This window comes from Calonectris borealis, chromosome 1, assembly GCF_964195595.1.
Source record: "Calonectris borealis chromosome 1, bCalBor7.hap1.2, whole genome shotgun sequence".
In the NCBI taxonomy this organism is placed as follows: domain Eukaryota; kingdom Metazoa; phylum Chordata; class Aves; order Procellariiformes; family Procellariidae; genus Calonectris; species Calonectris borealis.
Genome location: NC_134312.1, coordinates 13,329,245 through 13,352,120, shown reverse-complemented (window position 1 = coordinate 13,352,120; position 22,876 = coordinate 13,329,245). Strand labels below are relative to the sequence as shown.

The following is a 22,876-nucleotide window of genomic DNA, read 5'->3' as shown; positions in this document are numbered from 1 at the left end:
GGGGGAAAAGATTGTTTGCTTTTACTCCTTGCTAGACCAAATTCTACTCTTTTTAACCATGTGTTAGATTCCATTTCAGTTAGCAAAACACAAAGAATTCAAGTTGGGCATAACGAAATTTTAATGCAATACCATTTACTGAAATGGATAACTAGGACTATATTTTTCTACCCAGCATTACCCGTTTAGTTTATTTATAGAAATTTACATGTTAATAGATATATTCTAGCTACAGTCAGGAATTTTTTAAACAAAAAAGTGATATGCAAATTCTAGCAAGCAGTGTAGCAAGCAGGAAGTAGGCAATAATGTTCTACTTACCATGATCATTTCACTAGGCCAACAAAAGTCCAAAATCACAACTTAGCTTCTCAAAAACTAACACCCAAATTTAATGAATAATCTAAACTACTCAGTAGAAGTCAAATATGGCACTATGAGACCAGATATCATAGGGAAGCATGAGAACAGAAGGATGGAAAGAATAGAAACTAAAGGTGATAAAATCCTTCAAGAATTTGAAAAAAAAAGACATGAAGGGAATAAACCACAGCAGGTTCAAACAAGTTTAGGGACATGGTTTAGTGGACATGGTGTGTTGGGTTGACGGTTGGACATGATGATCTTAGAGGTCTTTTCCAACCTCTATGATTCTATGATTCTATGATTCTAAGTTTGAAAGTCCCCTGTGTAGTGAACAGGTATTAGATAGCGTGACTTTTAATAGTTGGGAAGCCATACAATTTAAGGTCTTTCCATGCCATTTTTCAGTACAGAGCAACAGTGTACAGTCTTGCATATTAATGTACAGCTTGCAAATACAGGCATATCCTTTGAGTTGTGAAGAGGCAAGATAAGTCAAATAGTGATGGGGACAGATGCCCAAGCAGAAATATCATGGCACAGAAAGTGACCACAGAGAACTGAGGGGTAGAAAAGTACACGGAAATATCTGTGTCTTTGAACAAAGTGGATCACCAGAAAAAAATGGCAGTTTTAATGAATACTAATGGAGGTTACAACCTGCAATAGCCTAATGACCCCCATTAAATCTACTGAAAAAACAATGATGACATTGAAAAGTCTATAAAATCGCCTGTTCCCTAAACCACCAATGATGGCAGAGCTTTCCCACTTCCACAGCTGAAACAGAAAGAAATGAAATTATTCTTCTAGTCCAATGGAGGAAACTAGGGGATCAACTCCAGGCAGAAATTCTTAAAAGATGAATGTCTGAATATGCACAATATATCAGTCCCAAAATAGCTAAAGCTGACTTCTTTCACCCCGTTTGTAATGGCGAAAATTTCTGAAAAACTGACGTAAGTTGAAGATAAATTGGTGGTCAAGCAAAAGGCATAGGATGAAAAGCATAAGCTTCATCTTGTAAGAGCAGTGGCAGACACTTTCAGATTCAGTAGCTGCACATGACCATGATGGATCTATCAGAGGTTGCTGTAGTATCTCTAAAAGTGTTTAATTATGAAAGTGTTATACAATTATTCTGGATGCTTTTTGGACAGAAGGAACAGGACTTTCAGATATAGATAGAATGTTTCTATTTCTGTAATAAGAAAACTGGGATCACTGAAATTTTCTTAATGGAGTAAAAAAATGCAGAATTGTGTTCTTCTGTAAGGGAAAACCCTGCTCCCACAAGTAAGTGTTCTATTATAGAGAAGATAAACTATAATTATAAATTCCATAAGCAAAAATTTTTCTTGTAAAAAGTGAAAATCACAGACTACTTAAGAGAAAATAAATAAGAGAAATCCAGCTGGGATTGAAAGAGGAAAAAGATGTCTGCTAGTTTAAAAAAAAGAATCCAACCCTCCCTCCCCCCTTACTCCCTCCCTCCCAAAAAGCAGAACTTTTTGACAGAGAAATTAATGTCTTTCATGGTGGTATCAGTGCTGAAAGACAAAATCAAAACTTCTAAAACTAAAACAATTCTCACATTTTTCAAAGTCCATTTGAGCAAAATTACACTGAAAAAAAGTCCAATGTCCAGTACATTTAACTATGCAGACAAAAGAAGCTGTGGCTTCTGAGTTAACTCCAGAGTCAAGCAGAGCAAACAATGTTATCACTGCGGTGCCAGTACACTACAGCAGGTTATCAACAGTGAGATGTTATTTAGACTAAGTAATTTCTCAGACAAAATTGCTAGTTTGCACTATTGTTAGTAGTTTTGACAGTAAGATATGACTTTTTTCCTCTCCTTCATGCACCAGAAAGAAGAGGATCCAATGGAAGAACTGGGTGTTACTCCCTTCTACAGGGAAGCTCCCTGGGCAGCCTCCCAGTCTCAGGAGTTACCAGAATCTGTCCTGCATGGCTACAGAAATATGCACATATGTAGATACATAAGTATGGCTCATTTGTGTTTGTTTATAGCAAGTGCCTACATTTATCTGGAATCCTCTGCATTTCTATGGCCTTTTCATTTTTACAGTTGCATAGAAAACAAAGATCCAACAGAATGTGTAATCAGAAATTATTATTTTGATGAAACATTAGACTATATTCTGTAGGATTTAATTACATATAAAGATTTGATGTTTAAAAGAAACAAATTCTAACATTTCCCATCTGGATTCCAGAATACTGCCCGTTTGCCTCATCAGTCCTTTGCTCCTATCTTTACCAAGCACAGGGTTTTCTCATATCCAGAGAGATTTTTCCCTCTTTATCTTTCTATGCTGAAATAATTCTAATATTTTAAGGCATCACAAATCCAAATCTCTTTTTATATAGCCTGCAACACATTCTCCACACCTCTGCTTTTTATATTTTTCGCCTTTTATGGCCACTTATGCTACTCCAAAGCCCTCCACTACTAATCCAGAAAATGCGGTTCTTCCCTTCCCAACTGTTCTGCAGCAGCCACCATCCACATACTAAATACTTACGTGTTCCTCCCACTCGGGCAGATACACTTCTCAAAAAGCTTGAAATGTTACCACAACATTTTTTTTTCTCTCCCACAAACGGTCCTTATCTGCCACTGGGTCTGTAAGGGTATTAGTCATGAAAGACAGTGGCTTTTTAAAGTGTTGAGTTACCTGTCAAATCTTAAATACAGGACATCTGTGCTCAGGCAGGATTTTCCAGCTCTATTTAACAGGGCCTCCAACACTCATTTTGAGGACATTAAGCTAGAACCAAAGCCCAGGTCTCACAAAAGGAAAATTACTAAGACCTTTTTTAAAGCGTATTACAAAAATAAAAAGGAAATGGAAGTTAGGAAGTCATAAGTATAAGGAATTCAGTTAACACCAAGTGGAAACCCTGAGGTAACTGTATTTGTGAAGCTCAGCTGCTAAAGGTACGGAAAAGTTTGGATTCATCTTCACTTGTCTATAAATGCATTGCATTATAAGCAAAGAACAATCAAAGAATGTTGAAAAAAATGACAAATAATCTGCCTTTAAAAGTATCTGAAAAATAGTGAGTGTTACTGGAGATATTAGCAAGTCATTATATTTCTTATTTGGTAGCAATGTGTTTTGAAAGGATTGCCAGGAAATCACCAACAGGTCTGCACAACAAGGCAAACTTTCCATCAAAAAACACAAAATAGTTTTTAACTTCTAAATTTGATGAAATTGCTGACTTTCTGGATGAAACTTAAAATGAGGCCATTATGAAGATTAATTTTTAAAAAGGAGAAGATTCCTTTTTCATTAATGATCTCTGTTAAAAACAAAAGCTTTCATAAAAAAGCCAGAGGGAGGAGAAATCATAAAAATGAAGGTAGTTGGACATATTGTAATGAATATAATCCCACAAGCCCCTCTTTGTTAAATGTATCATGCTTCATTGCCATTTAGAAGTCAAGGATTGAAAGATTAAGGCTATAGAGAGAATAGGAATAAAAATAATGTACTCTGATTTCTACGTATGATCAAATAATATTTCAGAAGGAATTTCAACCTTTTGTTCTTTATTGGCATCAAAGCCTTGAGTATGATCTTTGCTAAATATGGTGTTGTGAATTCTTTTCTATGTGAAAAGATTTTCTTTCAGAATTTCCCACATTGGACCATTCCTTTCAACAGTCCTTGTAGGAATATTTCAGGCCACCTCTATTCTCATACCACACAATGCTTGCATTTTAGTGGCAAAAATCAACCTCGTGCAGGTAGTGAGAATTTTGCTACTCGCTTCAGTGGTGGGTGGAATCCAATTTATAGCTCATTAAAGATGTGAATTGTTAAAACTCTGGCCCTGTTTCTCCTGATGAGTTTAAAAATCTCTCTCCCTACCTTTCTAAATTTCATTACACATTCCAGCTGAAAACTACTTAAGCTTAGCCAGTTAACTTGGCAGCAAAATGAAAAAGGGATGCTATCAGAAACTGGACACGAGGAGCTCCATCAGTGCAGCAGAAACTCAAGCTACCATCGCCATTTTGTGGTGGTTATGTAGCCTTGGACCATCGTTCAGTTCCAGTGTAGTTTAAACTGTACTATTGTGTTAGGTCCAGTTTGCTGGCTCTGTTTTGGGGTCCATCACTGGTGAATGTGTTTATTTTATTCTGAAGTTAAATTATAATTTGAAAAAGTTTTACAAAATAACAGTCAACCTTTATTGTCATTTTAAAATGTATTATTCATTATATCTTACATCACTCACGAACATGCTGCATTCCTTACAGTGGGCATTTATTATACATGTTATAATAAAGACTTAAACTGTAAAGGGCCATATATCAAAAATGATACTTCATATCTCTATGAACTTTTTCAGCTGAGAATCTCAGAGCACTTTTCAAGCAAATAAGTTTCACAGCCACATGAAAGGGGTGTTTACATGACCCCTTTCATAAAACACTGAAACTTGAAGTGATTTGCTTTCGGAACATCATGAACTAATTAGAATGAAAGCCTGTGATTTTCCTTATCAAGGACCACGGGACAAGTTAGTAGCTTCCTCAGCCTGCATTTGCAACCTCTAAAATCCTCAGGTTGCTGGAAGAGTTACTATCGGGCTGACAATACCTGTGCAGGCAGGGATCCTTGCAGCCTGTGCGCTGTGTCAGCAGGCAGCCGCAGGGTGCCTCCAGGTCTCGGGCATCTCCCCATTGAAACACACAATCTGGGTGAGCAGTGAGAGCAGTGAGTGCAAGACAGCCAAGTGCGAGCTGAACAATCAAGGAAAATAGACATCTTTTCTATTCTTTTATTCATTCTTGTCCTTGCAATTACCAACTCTATTTAAGATTAAGGTTAGTACTCTACAGGGATTTGTATGTCTGAGATTGTGAGAAACTGTAACGGTTCTGAAAGCAAAGTAATACTTAATAGTCCATTACAGCTTAAAGGACTTGTCTGTCACACTGATAAGTGCGCTTCAAGGAAGTGCTCCGTGCACCCAAGAGTTTCCCCAGGGAGATTCCAGCAGGTTGCCCAGGGCTGGCCCCAAGGCATAGACAGCCAAGGCATGTACATGTGGACAGCTTTTTTGACCTCAATGTTATTCAGGAATGAAGAAGAATTACTCTTATAAGCTGTATCACTGCAACCAGGTTGTCCAGAGAACTGTCCATCTTCTGAACTCCCAGGAAGAAACACTGATGAGGTGCCCCCTTTCTTATTTCTTGCTCCCTTTCTTATTTTTATCATCATTATTGTGACTTTGGCATTGAAGGTTTTTTTGGTCAATTAATGTCCAGCCGGTGTTGCCAGCACAGAATGCCCTTCAGAAGGTTATGACAGTTCAAGAGATTTCCTGTTATTGTTTAATTGACCCTAAATTGAAAATGCTAACTGAAAAAAGCATGTTCAATGTGTACTTAAATGACAGAAAAAATTAATTGTGATCAATATTATTACAAGTAATGCCAGCTCCATTACAAAACTGATGTCATTAAATACTGCTTAAAAATGGGGTTAATAAACTGCAAAATAGACTTCTGAGTAAAAACTCTGTGGTTTAAAGGTGTAATATTCTTATCATCTGGAAACACCTGGATTTAAGTCAAAACTGGAAATGAATTTGGTAGTCTGTCAATCCATTTCCGAATTCCTAGTCATTTGTTCATATCACAAAGCCACCAGGCAGGAGTGCGTGATGGGCAGTCCCCACTCAGAAGTGACTCAGGCCTGGAACAGGAAGGGTTTTGATGTCTGAATTGAAAAGCATTTGCAGAGCAGTATCAAAAGTTTGCAGCAAAATTACTCACGTGTGCCTGGCACTCTCAGCTGAACTCTGGAAGCATTGCTTACTTGCCCTTGGAAAAAAACAACAGTCCTTGGCACAGCAACTCAAACCATCCCAGAGGAGATGGTTTTAAATATCTAGGGACAATGTCATGCTCTACGTTGCTCTCGTATTTTCTCTCTGGATTGGTTAATCTGACATCATATTCTGCACCCCACCTGGCAGAGGAGCTTACTCAACATGTTTTCCTCACTTGCAGGATAGTATCTTTCCCAGGCTGTAATAGAGAAAGTTGGTGTGTTTTAAAATAAAAGAAATGGGTCCCCACACATTTTTTTGAGAAACACGTATAAGCCCCATCCTGAAGAGAGGATGCAGAGGAGGCCAGACTCTGGCTCTTAGATGGATGTGATACTTCAGAGCCTTGAATGTTTTGCTAAGCTCTGGAGAGGATCAAGATTTGAGATGCAAGTTTATGATTAACCTTGCCTCTTTTCTATCTTCAGCTATCTCCCTCTTCACTGCACAGCCTTTCTGGCTTGTCATTTTGTACTCCTTTTGATTCCCTACCCACAAATAAATTCCCAACATGGGGATCTGGTTTCCCTTTCAGGCACCGGGTCACCACATATCAGATGTTGCAGCAAGTACCCGATAAGTGCCCACATCAGCTACGATGGGGAATTCTTTGCTTTTCCTTTCAGAGAAAGCACCTCCTCGGCCCTATCCTATCCATCATGATTGTGCACGACTCTTCCTCTCCCATTTGAAATCCCTTAACGTAGCCATATTGAGACATAATGGATCTGTCTTTTTCATGGAAAATAGCGTTTAGACTCCAGCCTCCAAATGGCTTCAGTGAAGAAGAGTTAAATCCACTTTAAATATTTCTAAAATTTCACGTGAGATGGACAGGTGGATAAACAGAAAGTTTTTTCAATGTGGCTGGCAGCTGTTTTTTATTAACTGAGGCCAACAGGAATAATAAAAGATAACATAGACTAACTAAATTTTTATGAATTGCATAGCTGCCATTGACCACGGACTGAAAACTGTATTAGAGACAGTCGTCTTTATTTATCTGTGGCTTAGTCATATGTTATAAATTAACATTAAGACAAAATTCTCCAAGACAGCTGAAAAAATGCACATATGAACTGCTAATAAAATAAGCAAAGGTCTCTATACGTAGTCATATCTCATTCTATATAAAACCATTATTTTATATGGTGACCTATTCAATAACCAACAACATTCCAGCATTTGAGGAAAAGAATTAAGCTATGCTGGTACAAAGTCTAAAAAAGATACTCTCCTCAACATATTTCCAACAGCAAATATAATTCCCTGGAAACAAGGTTTAAAATAGTAATGCTGGTAGACCCTTGACTATAGTGGAACAAATGGTACCATTTAACATACAATGTAACTAGCACTTAGCATTCGATATCAATCATGACTTGTATAATTTTAGGAGTTCTTGTTTTGATCAAGAAAAAACCTACTTTTCTGAAGATGATATCTCTTTCTACTTTGGTTTCCTGGGAAAATGAACTTTATGGATTCACACCGTCTGTCTGTTCACCATTTCCCTCTGTTAAAGTCTGCATCTATTGTTAGTTTTCAACTAAATTTAGCTGAGTCACAGATATCTCAAAGATAAATACATTGCCCCTGCATCAAATAATGTTATACCCTGAGCTCAGCAGGTACTTGTCTGGTCTGCATAAGCCAATTTGGTTTGCAGAGATAACTTAAAAAAAAAAAAGCCTTTTACAAGGCTGAGAGAAAAATTTGTAGGAAGCAATGAGCAGAATACCATGTTGAGAGACACAGTGCTCAGGGTCACGCAGCACTAGACAAAGCCCAGAAGCTAGCCTTCTCTCCCAGTTCACATTGGGATCCATTCATTCAACAGAAACAGGGGCTTGGTCTGGAGTTGCAAGATGTCCTGCTATTGCTTTGTCCTCTCAACAGTGCAGGGCACTTCCTCCTCATTCTACATCCTCCTCTACCCATGTACAGCACCGCTCTGTCCAAGTTTTACATGTAAATCTCTGATATGGATTCATCCTTGTCCTAGTAGCTGGTGTAGTGCTATGTTTTGGATTTAGTACAAGAATAATGTTGATAACGCACTGATGTTTTAGTTGTTGCTAAGTAGTGCTTACAGCAGTCAAGGACTTTTCAGCTTCCCATGCCCTGCCAGGTGCACAAGAAGCTGGGAGGGAGCATAGACAGGACAGCTGACCCAAACTGGCCAATGGGGTATTCCATACCATATGACATCATGCTCAGCATATAAACTAGGAGGCGTGGTCCTGAAAGCAACGATCGCTGCTTGGGGATAGGCTGGGCATCGGTCAGGGGTGGTGCACAATTGCATTGTGCATCACTCATTTTGTATATTCTACCATTATTATTATTATTATTTTCCCTTCCTTTTCTGTTCTATTAAATTGTCTTTATCTCAGTCCACAAATTTTACTTTTTTTTTCTGATTCTCTCCCCCATCCCACTGGGTGGAGCGGGAGGAGTGAGTGAGCGGCTGTGTGGCATTTGGCTGCCTGCCGGCTTAAACCACAACAATCCCACTCAGCCAAAAAGTCCCGCACTCCTTTGTACCCTAGACTGCTGAAAGATTTGGTTTCAAACTGTACCACTCTACTACTACTACTTCAATCAAATGAAAACCTATTTGTACATAAGTATTTATCTGCTACAAATTGCCATTAGTGGGCATTGCCACACATAAATGGTATCCATATAAGATGAAAGTTCAGTACTTGGTTTCCAGTGAAAATATGTATAAGGGAATCAAGAAGTACTGGTTTGCCCATAAAACCAGCATGCCTATGCCCAAATGCATCTATGAAACAAAAATATGAAGGGTTGATATGTCTTACTACAGCATCGTGAAGAGTCAGGTAAACAATGACAAAATATTTCTTACTATGTTTGTGATTTACTTTAAGTTGCAATGTCAGATAGAGGTATGCATATGCTTAACTATAGAGCAGCTTGCACTTACTAAAAGGAAGGAGATGTATGCAGGCCAACATTTGAGGCTGATCGCGACAGAAATGCTCAAAAATTCTGTGTAAATAAGAAAAAAAAGTGTGGGTAAAAGTACTGAAAAAAACTGCTTGTGTCATAAAGCAGTCTGAGTCACATCTATTTTTTTGATGAAAAAAAAATATTGATAGGTGTTCAGTATGAATTAAAACAAGAAACCAAGTGCTCCAGTTTTGAGACCATTTCTTACTCATTTTATATGTTCAGTTGCAAAATCTTTACAAGTGAAAAGAAAAAATATTTATAAATAAAACAAAACAGTTTCAAACACCAGCAGATTTTTAAGATGCTCATCATGAAACAGGAATTATGGAGATTAATGATAATGCCAATTACTTATTATTTCTTTTCATTATTTATTTTTATTCCATATAAATAATCTTCTCAAAGGAAGAAGGAAAGTATCAGACAGCAAATACCAAAAAGAACAATGAATTTAAAATCTTGGTTTTTAAAGTAGTAAAGTGGGTTGAATTTTATGCCTAATAATAATAATAATAATAATATAATAATAATAATACCTCATAAATCTACAGGATCTCTTTGTATAGTATTTATTTGCTGGCAGCTGAAGTTAGAATGGATATATGCAATGTTCCATTACATGGTTTGAACTCTTAACAAGAAATTTAAAATGTATTAAATGTAAGAAAGATGAGACAGACAGTCCTAGATTTTATTTCTTTCATGCCAACAGTCAAACTAATGACATTATGAAAAGTTATTAATTTTAATAATTTTCAGCATTAAGGCACTTACAAAAAATAATGCAAAATGGTTTGAAAACATTTTTTCTTAAATCTCAGCATCATTTAAAGAGGTTTCCAAACTGAACATGTAGTGAACAAAAGTGCTCCTGTGTCTCACAAGAGACGTGTCCAGCTAAAAATGCACTACATACATAATCTTTCAGAAAAAAGTAAGGCAAAGTGGGCTTATTTACTCATGTGAAAGATTATTGGTTTCCTGGGATAGTTATACCCTTGAGATTACAGATAGCCTAATCAGCGATCACCCTTATGATTCTGAATTTAACATTTGTCTTCTGTTTTGGTTTCGGTTTTGCTGGCAAGAATCATATTAAATATATAAATATGCAAGTTTAAAAATTAAGTTATAGCAATAAGTCTACAGCTTGCTTTTTTTTTGAGAAATTCTGAAATTTTTGGAGGTGATTGGTCAAGATGATGACAGTGTTCTCAAAGAAGGAAAGGGAGCTGAATTCCTGAATTTGTCACTGTGTGTGCACACTGCATGTGCCACGACACACTGCATGTGCCATGCAAAGCCCTGAGAAGGAACTCTGCTGCCTGGGTGAAAAGGAAAAGGGAGAAGTCCTATATGCCATGAAGTGTCAGGGCAAGGATATATGGAGGTGGAAAGTACTGCTGTTAGCAAAAGGGAATTTGCTTGGAGGACTCAAGATGGGAGATGTCCAATGGGAGACGTCATATGTAGCATGAAACAAGGGGCTCAACTAAGAGAGAAAGATGAAGAGGACAAGGGTAGATGTGTATGTCATTGGCATGAAGAAGAGCGCTGAAGCTGTATGTGGCAGTGAGCTCACCAAAAGGTATCGCCTGTGACTACAGGAATGGGGAAAACGATAACCCGGCAAAACGTGACAGAGGGTGGGATTCAGTTCAAGATGAAGACACCTAAATGTAGGAGCCTGTCTATGTACAGGTGTTTACATGTGAACCAGATATCTGTGCCCTCTAATTGTCAAAAATAGAGCTGATATTCACAGTCAATGAAGTTTAAAGGCAACTCGGCTCACCCTAAATAAACATCTATATTTTGCAGTCAAGTTGGTGGGTGTAGAGGAGATGGAAAGACAGATGACAGATGAATGCTAGGTGAAATCAAAGCTTTATTTATAGTCTTGAGCCTACTTGTATTTGAAAACTAAGAGATAGGATAAAAGAGATTGACATAAAAAGAAAAGGAGGGTTAAGAGTGATGGAGACTACCAATTGGGATGGATTAGTAATTAAATAAGTGAAATTTGTAGTAATGAAATAAGTGAAATTTGACATATCTGATCCCAGGAAATTTCAACAGCTGTTTAATCCCCAAGTTGGATAAAGAAGTAAATGTTCACTTTTCTCCAGAATGGAAAGTTTCCTCAAATTAATTAAAGAATTTGAAAAATTTAATTACTACATTTCTTAACCAAAAATGAATGCTCTAAAACCTGAGATATTTCATGTCATTAAGGCTGAACTGCCTTTCAATATAAAGCTACATTTTTTACTGCCTTATGGGACTCTTTTCCATATTCTCTCCCAAAGAACAGACTCTCTTGGTAGACCCCTCACATAATATACCTGTAATGATGCAAATCCTGTGAGTCTGCTATGTAATTTGACTTTACAGAAAATGTAGCAACCAGGGAATCTAGCTAACAGAAACAAAGAGGGCAGAACTCTAGCTTCTGTAGTACTCTACAGATAAAAATTGGTTAATCAATGTTGATGTGGGGAAAAAAAAAGGAATTGTTTAAAAGAAGTATTCCAATTCAGAAAACCCAAATACTTAATTCATATATTCAGGAGAGAAATCACAATTATTTTTAATAAAGTCAAGATTTTCTGGAGGAAATCTGAAATGTGTAAAAAATTCTAGTTCTTATTGAAAAATTGCCAGCTATTTCTGCTTATTGCTATTATGAAACTCAGATGGGCACCATGCAAACAGAGAGTAAGAGGCAATTCTTGCTTCAAAGACCTGCCATCTAAGTAGATCTGACAGAGCAAAACTAGAAGCAATTTGCTGAAACTCACACTGAAGTTCCATGACAGAGACAGAAATAAAGATCATCCCTTAAAACCTCCTGACCTACAAAGGGGTTTAGAGCAGTGAGTGTCATTAAAGGAAAACAGAAAGAGTGCACAGCACGGAGGCAAAGAAAGCTTGACTTGGTAGAGCTTGTCAATCTCTTGGCAAAGGCATGTGAAAATTTTTCCAAGAGGAGGGATGTGCTGGAAGGTTGGTTCAGATTTTGCAAAGAGAAATGAGCAAGCACTGGGTTTTGCAGATACAGAAGCCAGAGAAAATGAGGAAATCGTATTTGGCAAAGGAGTATTGAAGAGCTGAAAGTGGAAGAGAGGAAATGCCTGAAGCAGAGGGGGCCCTCAATATTGCTAGCCCAGAACATCAGGACTCAAATATTGTACGCTGCTTGGACATTGTCTGGTGTGGAAACTGTGTGCTGGTGGCAGAATGAAGAAGGAGGATTTGGCAGGATTTGCACTGAAAGGAGAACACAAAAGTTGGGTTGTTCAAAATGAAAACCTGATTGCAGAATCTGCTAGGTGATAAGGACATCATAATGTATCTCAGTGAATCAATACAAGTTTCAGATGTGACAAAATGAATGTCAATGAAAAACACGAGTTATGCAGAGAGCTATAAAGAAGCAAGGTAAGTATCATTTCCTATCTAAACACTGATGTCTTTCTAAAATTTTGTATCTCTGAGTAAAATGAGCCAGAATAAATCATAACGTATAACAGAAAAGATGCTTGGCATAAAAAACATCTACCAAGCCATAGCTGAAAAGCGTGTGAAATTAATCCTTGATCTTACATTAAATCTAAAAAAAAATTCCAAATCCCCGTGTGCTATAACAAACTCCCTGGTGTTGGACCTCGATGGCAAGGTACAGTCATTTTAAGGCATATTAGACATTTTAAGAACCTCTTCTTCTGCAGGTATTGAATTAAAAGAACAAAACCCGAAACACCACAACAATTTTTGAACTGAAGAACGTTAGGAAAAGAGAGGATGTTGCAGGAACAATCTCTGTAAGAATAGAAGATCTCTCCCTAAAGTCTTTTATGCTTCACTTCAAGTACTTTGCATTAATGAGATGAGCAACTCTTAAAAGAACAACATGACCCAGCATACTATGGTAATTCAATAATCCAGTAGTCAAATAACTACAAAATAATAGTTTCTTTAATGCACCGATCTTCATTTTAAATTGTTTCAGATACTTTGGTATTTTTTTTAATATTTCTGTACTTATTGTGATCCAGTATAAAACAGCTAACAGAAAAAGAAAAAAGAAAAAAAAAAGTAACACACATTTACTCCAAGTAACTCTGTGATATGTTACGCCATAGATATTGGTGGATTTTTCTTCTGCTTTTTCCGCTAGTATTCCTTAAGGATCAGGCAAAGTTATAGCTTCATATAAGTAATGTGAGAGATTTATAATGCAAAACTCCTGTGCCCTTGTTTTGTTTCAGTAACACACTTCTGTTGTATTCACTGTAGAATTTACTCCGGGAGTAGTGTTGTCAGTGCTAGAATAAGCATCACAAAATCATTCAGACATGTAATTTCTCATGTCAGAAGAGAACGTCAGAATTACTGCTGAAATAAGGAAGGGTTTTTGGAATATAGCAACCTTTCAAAATGAAGCCATTTACAAAAAACCCAGGAACGTTCTTTACCAAACCACTGACCCTGCATTTCATACAGCCAGCAACTCCTCAGTGACCTCTTCATCAGCCCAAAACGGCACTGAGCTTTCTTTCTGTTAATAGAATTTACCAAATGAATGTATTTTGGAAAATTTGAAATAGATCAGATGCACTACATGAAAACCCATTTAAAATATTGAAAAATGCTTTGAACTAATGCACATAGCATGCATGCATTTAATCCTCTGTATCTCACAATAATAAAATAAGTAGCAGTCTTTAGAAATCATTACTTCTTAACTGGCTAATTGAACTGACACTGAACTATAAAACAATGAAAAAAAAAAACTCCTCAGAAAAAGATCTATTACAATCCATTTTTACTTTGGCTTTATTAAATGATTTTGATTACTGAAAGTTTACCAGAGAAAAAACAGAAATTATACTGAATGCATACAAGATAGTTCGATATGATCTGTATTACTTCATATCTCTGAATCTGTCGATACAGCCATCTCTCCTGCACAACAGCTACAGCTCCTTTAAGCATCCTCAACAGTATTTACGCTTTTAAACCTTAAACCATTAACAATGCAGTACCCCCCAAATCCAGCCTTGAACTCTGACAGACACTGATCTCTTTTCTCCCTCCCACACCCTGTTTTATCAGACACTATTTTGTTTAAATTGGCTACTAAATAGCATAGCACTGTACCTTTAAATACAAATCAAACAATATTCATATTCCCACGGTGCTGCTAGTTTCCCTTATGCATTGAATCGCCTGTAGATTAAAAGCTCAGAATCTGAAAAGGGATTCTGTTCTGCAGACCAAAGTTCTCTGTAGGAGATGAGGGAGAGGGTCAGTCCCGGAGTCACACACACAACAGGCAGAAAACACACTTGTGATCCTCAGCTTTGGATAGCATCAGAAAGGGGAATAAAAAGCAGAAACACATGGCACACTGAGAACTGGTATCACTTATGGCTCCTAACCAAAGCAGCAATTAAACACCTTTCATCATTCCCCCAAATGCCTGATTTTTGCAAGAACTGAGAGAAACACACACACACAAAGGCAAATCCCCTCCGAGCAGCACGAAAACTTAATAACCTACCATTTTCTTTGCACTCTTCTGGAGGTTTAGCCTTTTTCGCAAGTCGTGGATCCAGCCATGATGTTGTCTTTGTGTTATGGCTGAAAAGAAAAGAGATCACTCTGAGCAGACACATACTGAAAGGAATCAAGTTTATTCCTTAAGAAAAAAGGGTTAGTCCAACAAAATTGCAATCGATACACTTAATTTGCTTACTGGTTCTAAGTAGCCCTGAAGGAGGTGTAAGAGTAATTGTGCAAGGCAGCTGTAAATTTGGCAACCTCAGCTCCCTGTCCTCAAAGCAGCTATTTTTATTAAAATCAACTAGAATGTTGCCAAGTTAACCTCATTGAAAATGCAGAACTCATCCAGAGCAAAAGGAATTTATTACAAATACAGTGTTCTCCCGTTGAACGAGTGCAGGCGACAGGATTCTGTACCATTCTCACAGTTTTCGGATAGAATTATTTTCATCTTAAACCTGTCCTTTTCATAAATACAGGTTTGTTATTTCTCACCAGCAGCACTGGCAAGGCATAGCAAAAGTGATGCAAATTACAGCATGCTCCTGCAAAGTCTACATTTCCGGACAGAGTGATTAATGATACTTTGTTTAACAAACCTTTATCTCTCCATATATAATCCTTCTATCGAGATAAAATAGATATGCACCAGCTGAATGAATCATGTGGCTCCTTTCTGTACTCAGAATAGATCTTTGAGGAATCAGCCATCAAATAACGTTGAACTGGCACAAACTGTTTTCTGGGTGAATATTTTGCCAAATGAATTGATACTTAGCACAGCTAATGAGACTTAAAACCAGATCTTTTCAATGTATGCCCTTCCCATAAGCATTTGAATTTGGAGCCAAATATTTTAAATATATTAAGAAAGGAAGACTATAAAACAGAAAAGGATGCGATCATTACTCCTTCATTTTTTGAGATGCCTTTCCTACAATACTATCATTCAGAAACACTTCTAACCCATGTTTTATTTATCTGACACATCCTAGGAGGATGCTTGTTCCATACAGTACTGAATTATTTAGTTTATTATTAATTTGCTGTGTCATTTTAAAGTGTACTTAAGGCTCCTCTTATAAACATTAAGATAAGGTGTACAAAAACAGGGGACCTGGCAAAAAACGGATTAGGGTGCAATTGGTAGTTGGTGAATTACTGATTAACTGATACAGCCCATGTGGTCCAAACACCACTGGTTCCCCCAGGGAAAAATAAATGCGTAGAGCCAGTTCCTCCTCCCACCTTGACTCCCTGTTTAGTCCATGGCCGGTAGCTTTTCCTCTGCCTTGATTTCTCTCTCTCTGAAAACACAGTGATACTATCTACTTCTCAGCATTACTGTCACCATGTTAAACCTTCCTCCACATTTTGGATGGGAAAAAAGATAGATGAGAGTTATGTATGGATAAAGTGGAAACTAAAATGAAAATTGAGGCATTTAAATTCCTATTTTAAGCATGCCCTAGTCTAGAACACCATTCACGACAGGTGAAGAGGATAAACAAAACCTTCCTTTGCTTTGAGGGCAGAGCTCTATTTGCAGAGTATGAGGAATGATAAGCCAAAGGTAAAGTAAATTTGAAATGATGCCAGCAGCCCGTGCTTGATTGCAAATGTAACTAAGATGCTTTCTCTGCTCTGGCTGCCTGTGGTCTCCTGTAGGGTGTATTTTTATACCGCAGTCACAGCCTAACTGCAGCTTGCGCAGACATACTTGAGCTAGCTTTAAATTAACTATGGGAGATACTGGCGACAACTCTGCAGCAGTACGGAGCTCAGCGTGGGCTCGTCACCCCAGCACCTACTGAGCTCCTTGGGTGCAGCCGGCAGCACAGGCTGAGCCGCGCACCACCACGGGCACCCGTTAGCAGTGCCAGAGCTCAGAGCGAGCTTGGGCATACCTGTGGAAGCTGCGGTCACATCTCTGGAGTGTGGGCACATCTGCATAACAGCCACTCTCTCCTGGCTGCTAATTCTGAATTATTTTAGGGACCCACAATGGTTGCAGGGACTAAGTCGGATTCAGAGATAGTTTCCTATGACTTTAAAAGAGTAATATATATATGACTACTATTAGTAGTGTTTGCTGTGGTATAAAGTGGATCTCAAAGCAATTTACAAAGGAAATAAAAATCATCACCCCTGTTTTAAAGGTGGGAGCAGAGTCATCAAGTGACTGTCCACAGCCACCAAACAAGCCAGTGGCAGAGTCAGTACTAGAAGCCAACTCTGTTGCAAGTCAGCTGGGCTGTGTCTTCCTCACAAGTCCACACAAAATCAGAACAGACCAATTTACCAGTCCTGAAAACACCCCTTTGACATAGAATAGGCCTGAGAAATGAGTTTTCAGGCATCTGTAAAGACAGGTGCTGAGCTGAAAATAAGCCCAATTCAGTATTAATGTTTAAAATGTGAATTAGTTGAATTACAGCCTCCAAGGCTTTTGTTGAAACTAAGAACAACAAGCAAAAGTTACGCCTCCTTTCAGCATAAATGTGGCTTCCATAAACCCCGAAGGACTGATGTCTTCTAGTTTTGTGCACAGTGGCCATTGTAAACAAAACCATAAACAAACTAAAAAGTCAACAGCTTTTCCAACAGAAGAGTGATCCTTCAGTCTGCAGAGAAATTTCAGAGAATGAAGATGGTATCTCATCTAGATCAGCTCTTACGCGCTCAATCTCCTCCTCTAGTTACTGTCTCTCAAACCCGTTCAGCTACTTAGTAAAAGCAAAACTCATCCGCAAAAGCTTTTATCTATTACAAATAACTGAAGGAGCAAAGTACCTTTTGAAAATCATCCCTCTCCGCCTTACCCATCTCCATGCCTGCTCCCTTGCCCTGCCTCTCCACTTCAGCATCTATACTCAACATGCATGCTACATCTTGCAATGGGACTTTAAATGCTTCTAAGCAGGTGCTCCAGTGGGTGAAAAAACGTTCCTGCTCTGAAGACAGACCCTACTTGAAAGAAGGCAGAATCAACCTCACCTGCCTTCTAACACCTCTACAGTACCATCAATGTCCTCTTTAGCGCTACATAGTGCTGATTGCTTGGATCACCTTAGCAACCAGGTACACCACACACAAACACCCCTGCAATGAGGATGGACATGACTGCTGTTGTGCTGCTCTCAGTAAAAAAGAGAAAATAAAAAGAGGAAAATAAGTAGTCCTGCATTACAGCATAGTGGTTTGGTATACATGTCTACTGTCCTGCACAGCAGGTTTATTTGTCAGGGTACTCTTGCAACCTCCCTTGTGCCAGCTTTCAAGCTGTGGGGTTTGGAGAGATGCTGCTTTTGCCATAGCCGGTGCCACTGGATAGCCACTCTCCAGTGTTGCTCAGAGTAACCTCCTGTTACCTGTCTTCCAGCAAGGACTAGAATTGGGATTAGCCAACCATAGTAAAAAAGAGAGGCAGCTTCTTCCCCACGCAGCTAGGACACGTCGGGAATGAGGGGAAGAACAAAAGCACGGTGGTGCCAGCCTGCTGAATGTCCCAGGACAGCTGCAGGGACGTCTCAGGAAAGACACCCCCTCCCCTGTGTCCCATGGCTCCGCCCATCCCCTCTTCAGCCAGAAGACTAGAATCTGTAAAAGCTGAAGGGAAACAATATTTAGCTCCTAAATAGTTTTTAATCTCATTTAAAAGAAGCCTTGATAGGAAAGCTTTAACAATAGGAAAGACAACAGAAGGAACAGTAAAATGGCCAAATTAACACCCATGGCAAAAGTAACTTTAATACATATTTGCTGCATGAGCTGTGCACGTTAATGCTTCTTAAGCACTAAAAACCTTGTAAAATGTACAGTGTATAACCTGCTTGCCTTACCACTAGGTCTTATGATGTGTGTCCATTTGGGAAGTCTTATCGACAGACCAGAAGGAAAAGGAGCTGGGGATTTACAGATTAGTTATGAATGAATTGCAGATGAATAGCAGAGGCAGTTGTAGAATAAATGCACAAACAGGCAGTTGGAGCAGTTGTTACTACTGAATGAGAGTGAAGTGATGCAACAAAAGCATCCTGTGAGAAATACAGCTGTGGCTCCACCAGCATTTTCCACTGGCCGCTGTTTCATTACTCAGCAATAACCATACTTCATCATTAAAGGGCAGGTTTGGGAAGTCCATTCTTACACAATTTCAATTATCTTGATTACTAGCTAGGACAATTGAGCCAAGAGACAAGTGCTGGCAAATCAACCATGCATGTCTTAGAATCTGTCTTAAAATCAAAAGCAAATGCCTAATTTTGGAAATTTTGAAAGCAGTCAACAAAGTCCCTTTGGTTTTGCTTCAAGCAGGTGGAGCATGGGAATAGCATAACATTTTTAAATTCATCCTAATTTGTTACCTGCTATACAAAATAGAAACCGCCTATAGGCCTGAAGTGTATTGCAAATTTGAAAAATAATAATAATAAAAAGTCACTCAGTAAAGCAGTAGAGCTTAATATTGTAGCCAAAAATCAATAAAATAATTATTGCTGAACTAACTTAAATCTTCCTTCTTTACCAAGTATTTACATGTAGCAGAAATAGTTTATTATAATCAGAGTCCCCCAGTATCAGTTATAGATAATTTTAAACATATGTGAAAAAAAATTTTTCAGCTGGTTTAAACAGAGTGAAAGAAAGCTCAGAATACTTCCCAGAAATCCTGACTCTACCCCCTGTTCTCCTCCAGCTTTTCTTTGTAACTCTATTTTTAAGACTTCGCAGAGACTGTTTATGCCCCAGTTCCCCGTTATCACCACTGGATCTGGGTACCAGTACCAGAGCCTCTCCGGAAATCTCACTGGATACTCATCCATACCTTTAGGAAGTAAAAACCACTAGGAGTGTGGTTTTTCTTATTTAACAATGTATTATCTTTTTATTATAATTGTTTGTTAGACAGTATATTATTTTACTTAACATTTGAATATAATGGATTTGTGTTAGCAATCTGTCAGTTTAAAGCACTTTGACAGATAAAGTTTCTTGTACTAACAAAGCCCTCAGACAATCTCTTGAAACATTTTTGAAGGGGATAGAGAAAGTAGCTACTGACAGTAATGGCCTTAATGTCTTTTGAAAACACTGCAAACCTATTCTAAATTGTGACTCTTGCAAGGTATGTAATTTGCACGTTACTGTGAAAGGCATTTCAAAATGGGTATTTACCAATGTGCTGCTTCAGTGTATTTGGGGACAGCACATATGGGTTTGTTTGGGTTTTTATTGTGAATACATTACATTCAAGATGGTCCTCATTGTAACAGCTTGAGCAAAGGGGAGTATATGAGACAGAGAAAAACAAAGTGCACTGTAGGCCACCTGACTTTTAAAATGCTTACTCCTCCCTCCTTTTTGTATGCCTAAGATTAGTAGATCTGCAGAGCTTTTCAGATAGCACAATAATGATTTTCAAGTAATTTATGTGTAGGGGGACAGTGACAGGAACACAGAGCATTAAAATGGCAATTTTGCAATTCATCCTTTGTGGGGTGCTACCCAAACTTCTCGCACACATGTAGGGACAGATACAAAAGGGAGTCGTTCTCTGGCTGTGGTTTTAATGGCAGCAGCTATGACTGCTAGTTTGCGTTGCACTTCACGCTATCAGTCTGCTAGATGTGCCTGGAGTGTGTGGTCCTTAAGAGATACAGCTTTGGGAGTGCCTATTCCATGAAGTGAATCCCAGATGGCCTTGGGCAGTAGATAAGCACTTAGATACTCAGCCCAAACACAGTGGTGGTGCCTCTAGGCATTTGTAGGAGCAGAAGATGTTTATGTAAGATTTTTTTTTGAATATATAAATGCCTAAAGTCTCTTACAGTAATTTCTGCTGTTAAAGTCACTCTCCTTGACTCGGGCAGTTAACTTCCGACAAAGAATGGGCTTCATCTCATGTGACTTCAGCCATCTAGAAATTACACAGCTAATTGTGTAGGATTCCTCTCTATTCAAGAGAGAGGCACCTATACAGAATAATTTATCTTATCTATGTTCCAGTGGGACTGGGGACCTAACCATATGCTCTTAGTGACATACTGGGTGCTATGTCACAAATGGCCTCCGGCTGCCACTCCAGAAAGGCGCTGGTTTTGATAGGTTCTGTGTCATATCTGCCAGGTTCATGGAGATGTCTTGGGCTATTAGTGTGCCTCTACAGTAGTGCTTTGGCTCGGATCAGGAGGCCACTTTTCAAGTGAATCTCTCTCATTTGCACACTGAGCATTCTCTCAGCTTGTAAGCTTCTTTCACTTGAATTTAAACCAGATGATATACAGCAAGAGCTCACCTAATGCACTTCAGCCATTCACAGACATGCAGCCCACGGCACCAGAAAAGACCTAGTAGTTGTGGATGCTGGGTCATCAGCACCAAGTGTTTCACTCTGCAGTCTACCGATATTGCTAATTTAGATATGGACATGCTTTAGGTCAGAAGGAATTCAGACCGGTTTTAACTCAAATCTGGTCTCATGGACTGAGTTCAGGGGTTGGAGACAATTAAGTGCACTCCTAGAAATCAACTTTCTTTTTGGTTTCATCTGAAAGGAATCCAATTCATGTACTCTGAAACACGAATCACATCACAGTGCGTGGAGACAACCAGATTTGCTTCAAAAGTGTACTCCTGACACAAACTTACATACTACTGCAGACGTACCCTTGGATATCTGAAGGCATCTTTACTGGTAGAAGCACCTACATTTAGGAAAATTAATTCTGCCCTTATCTTTGGACAGGATGAATCAGCCTCTGGAGGTAATTATCTCTCTCCATTGACCACAGAAGGAGTCTTGGCAACTGGTTTATACTAGATACTTAATGCTATATGGCAAGCCATGTGAATTGAATCTTCTAGTTCAATAAATACAAAGGAGAAAAATTATAATACCACTACAAACATCAGAGAAAAGTGTTGGAAGAGGAATTCTGCAGAGAAGAGCAGCAGAGACCTTTGGGGGAAAGACAAGAAATAAGAGAAAGAGAAGAGGAGTTGAGCTGGCAGTTTGACCTGGATGTCAGCATAGATAAAAACAGCAAGTGAGAGCAAGGGACAATACACCACTAGTACAGACTGAGAATGTCTTTATAACATCAAAAGACAAGAGAATAAAAAAATTCATCATTCCCCATATTCTTTCTAATTCTACCATCTCCCCATTCCTAATGAATTTGTCATGAGGCAAGGAAGTGGTCTCAGGAGAAAGAAACCAAGAGATCTTTTTTGTTGCCTGTCCCACTGTATGTCATGTTGAAGTCCAAAGAGCATTAGAGATTGGATCATTGTTATGCTGACCAAAACGGACCAATTCAATACAACATATAAACAAGGAAAAAGAATTATGGACATCTCTGATCAAATTCACACTAGCCCTGATGGGTCAGAACTGTCCACACAATAAGTCATGCTGATATAAGGTGGCTTGTTTCCCAAAGAAGAAGAATCCCATCAGAAGTGAATATTAAAACAGCCTGTGAAAAAAAATCCTACATCTTAATTGCTACTTAATTAAAGTAGTAGAAATAACCATAGAACCAAAACATGGCGAATTTCAGTATTATGCACTGATACACTGATACACTGATGATGTAGCATACTCGCAAAAGTGCCAAGCTAGCTTATAAGAGATCGGATAATTATTGCAGGATATGGAAGTAATCTTGAGCAGGTAGAAGGGTGTACTTCCACCTCAGTACTTTTAGTATCTTCTAGTACAAAAGATAAAGTTATCAAATGTAACGGTGTAGCCAGGCTTAACTAATATATCCTGCTTTCTGATGGTGAACTGCTGGAGCAACTGGGAACAGCTAAATATATCATGATTCTTTAGGTAAGCAAGATGTTAGGATAAACATGTTACTCCTGCAATCAAAATACTTTCCTACCTTAAAAACTACTAAGAAGAAATACTGATCCCATTGAAGTCAGCAGCAATATTCTTAGAAACAAAGTAGGTCAGGATTTTACTTTTCCAATTTGTAGCTGTACTTCTTTTCAGGTAACACCTGAAATAGCACCAGCTGTATTCAAAAAATTAATGGCTGTTTTTCACTGTGAAGAGGAGAGTCCTTGG

The 22,876-nt window shown here is 38.4% G+C and overlaps 1 protein-coding gene across 6 annotated transcripts in view; it reads right to left on the bottom strand.

The window, feature by feature from the left end:
- The window catches only part of MAGI2 (membrane associated guanylate kinase, WW and PDZ domain containing 2), a 764,133-nt gene that overhangs the window by 219,751 nt on the left and 521,506 nt on the right, over positions 1–22,876 (bottom strand). For all 6 annotated transcript variants that reach the window (XM_075144530.1, XM_075144538.1, XM_075144553.1 and 3 more), the window contains one exon: positions 14,792–14,871. In XM_075144530.1, the coding sequence (XP_075000631.1) occupies positions 14,792–14,871 (80 nt within the window). The remainder of the gene's footprint in view (positions 1–14,791; positions 14,872–22,876) is intronic.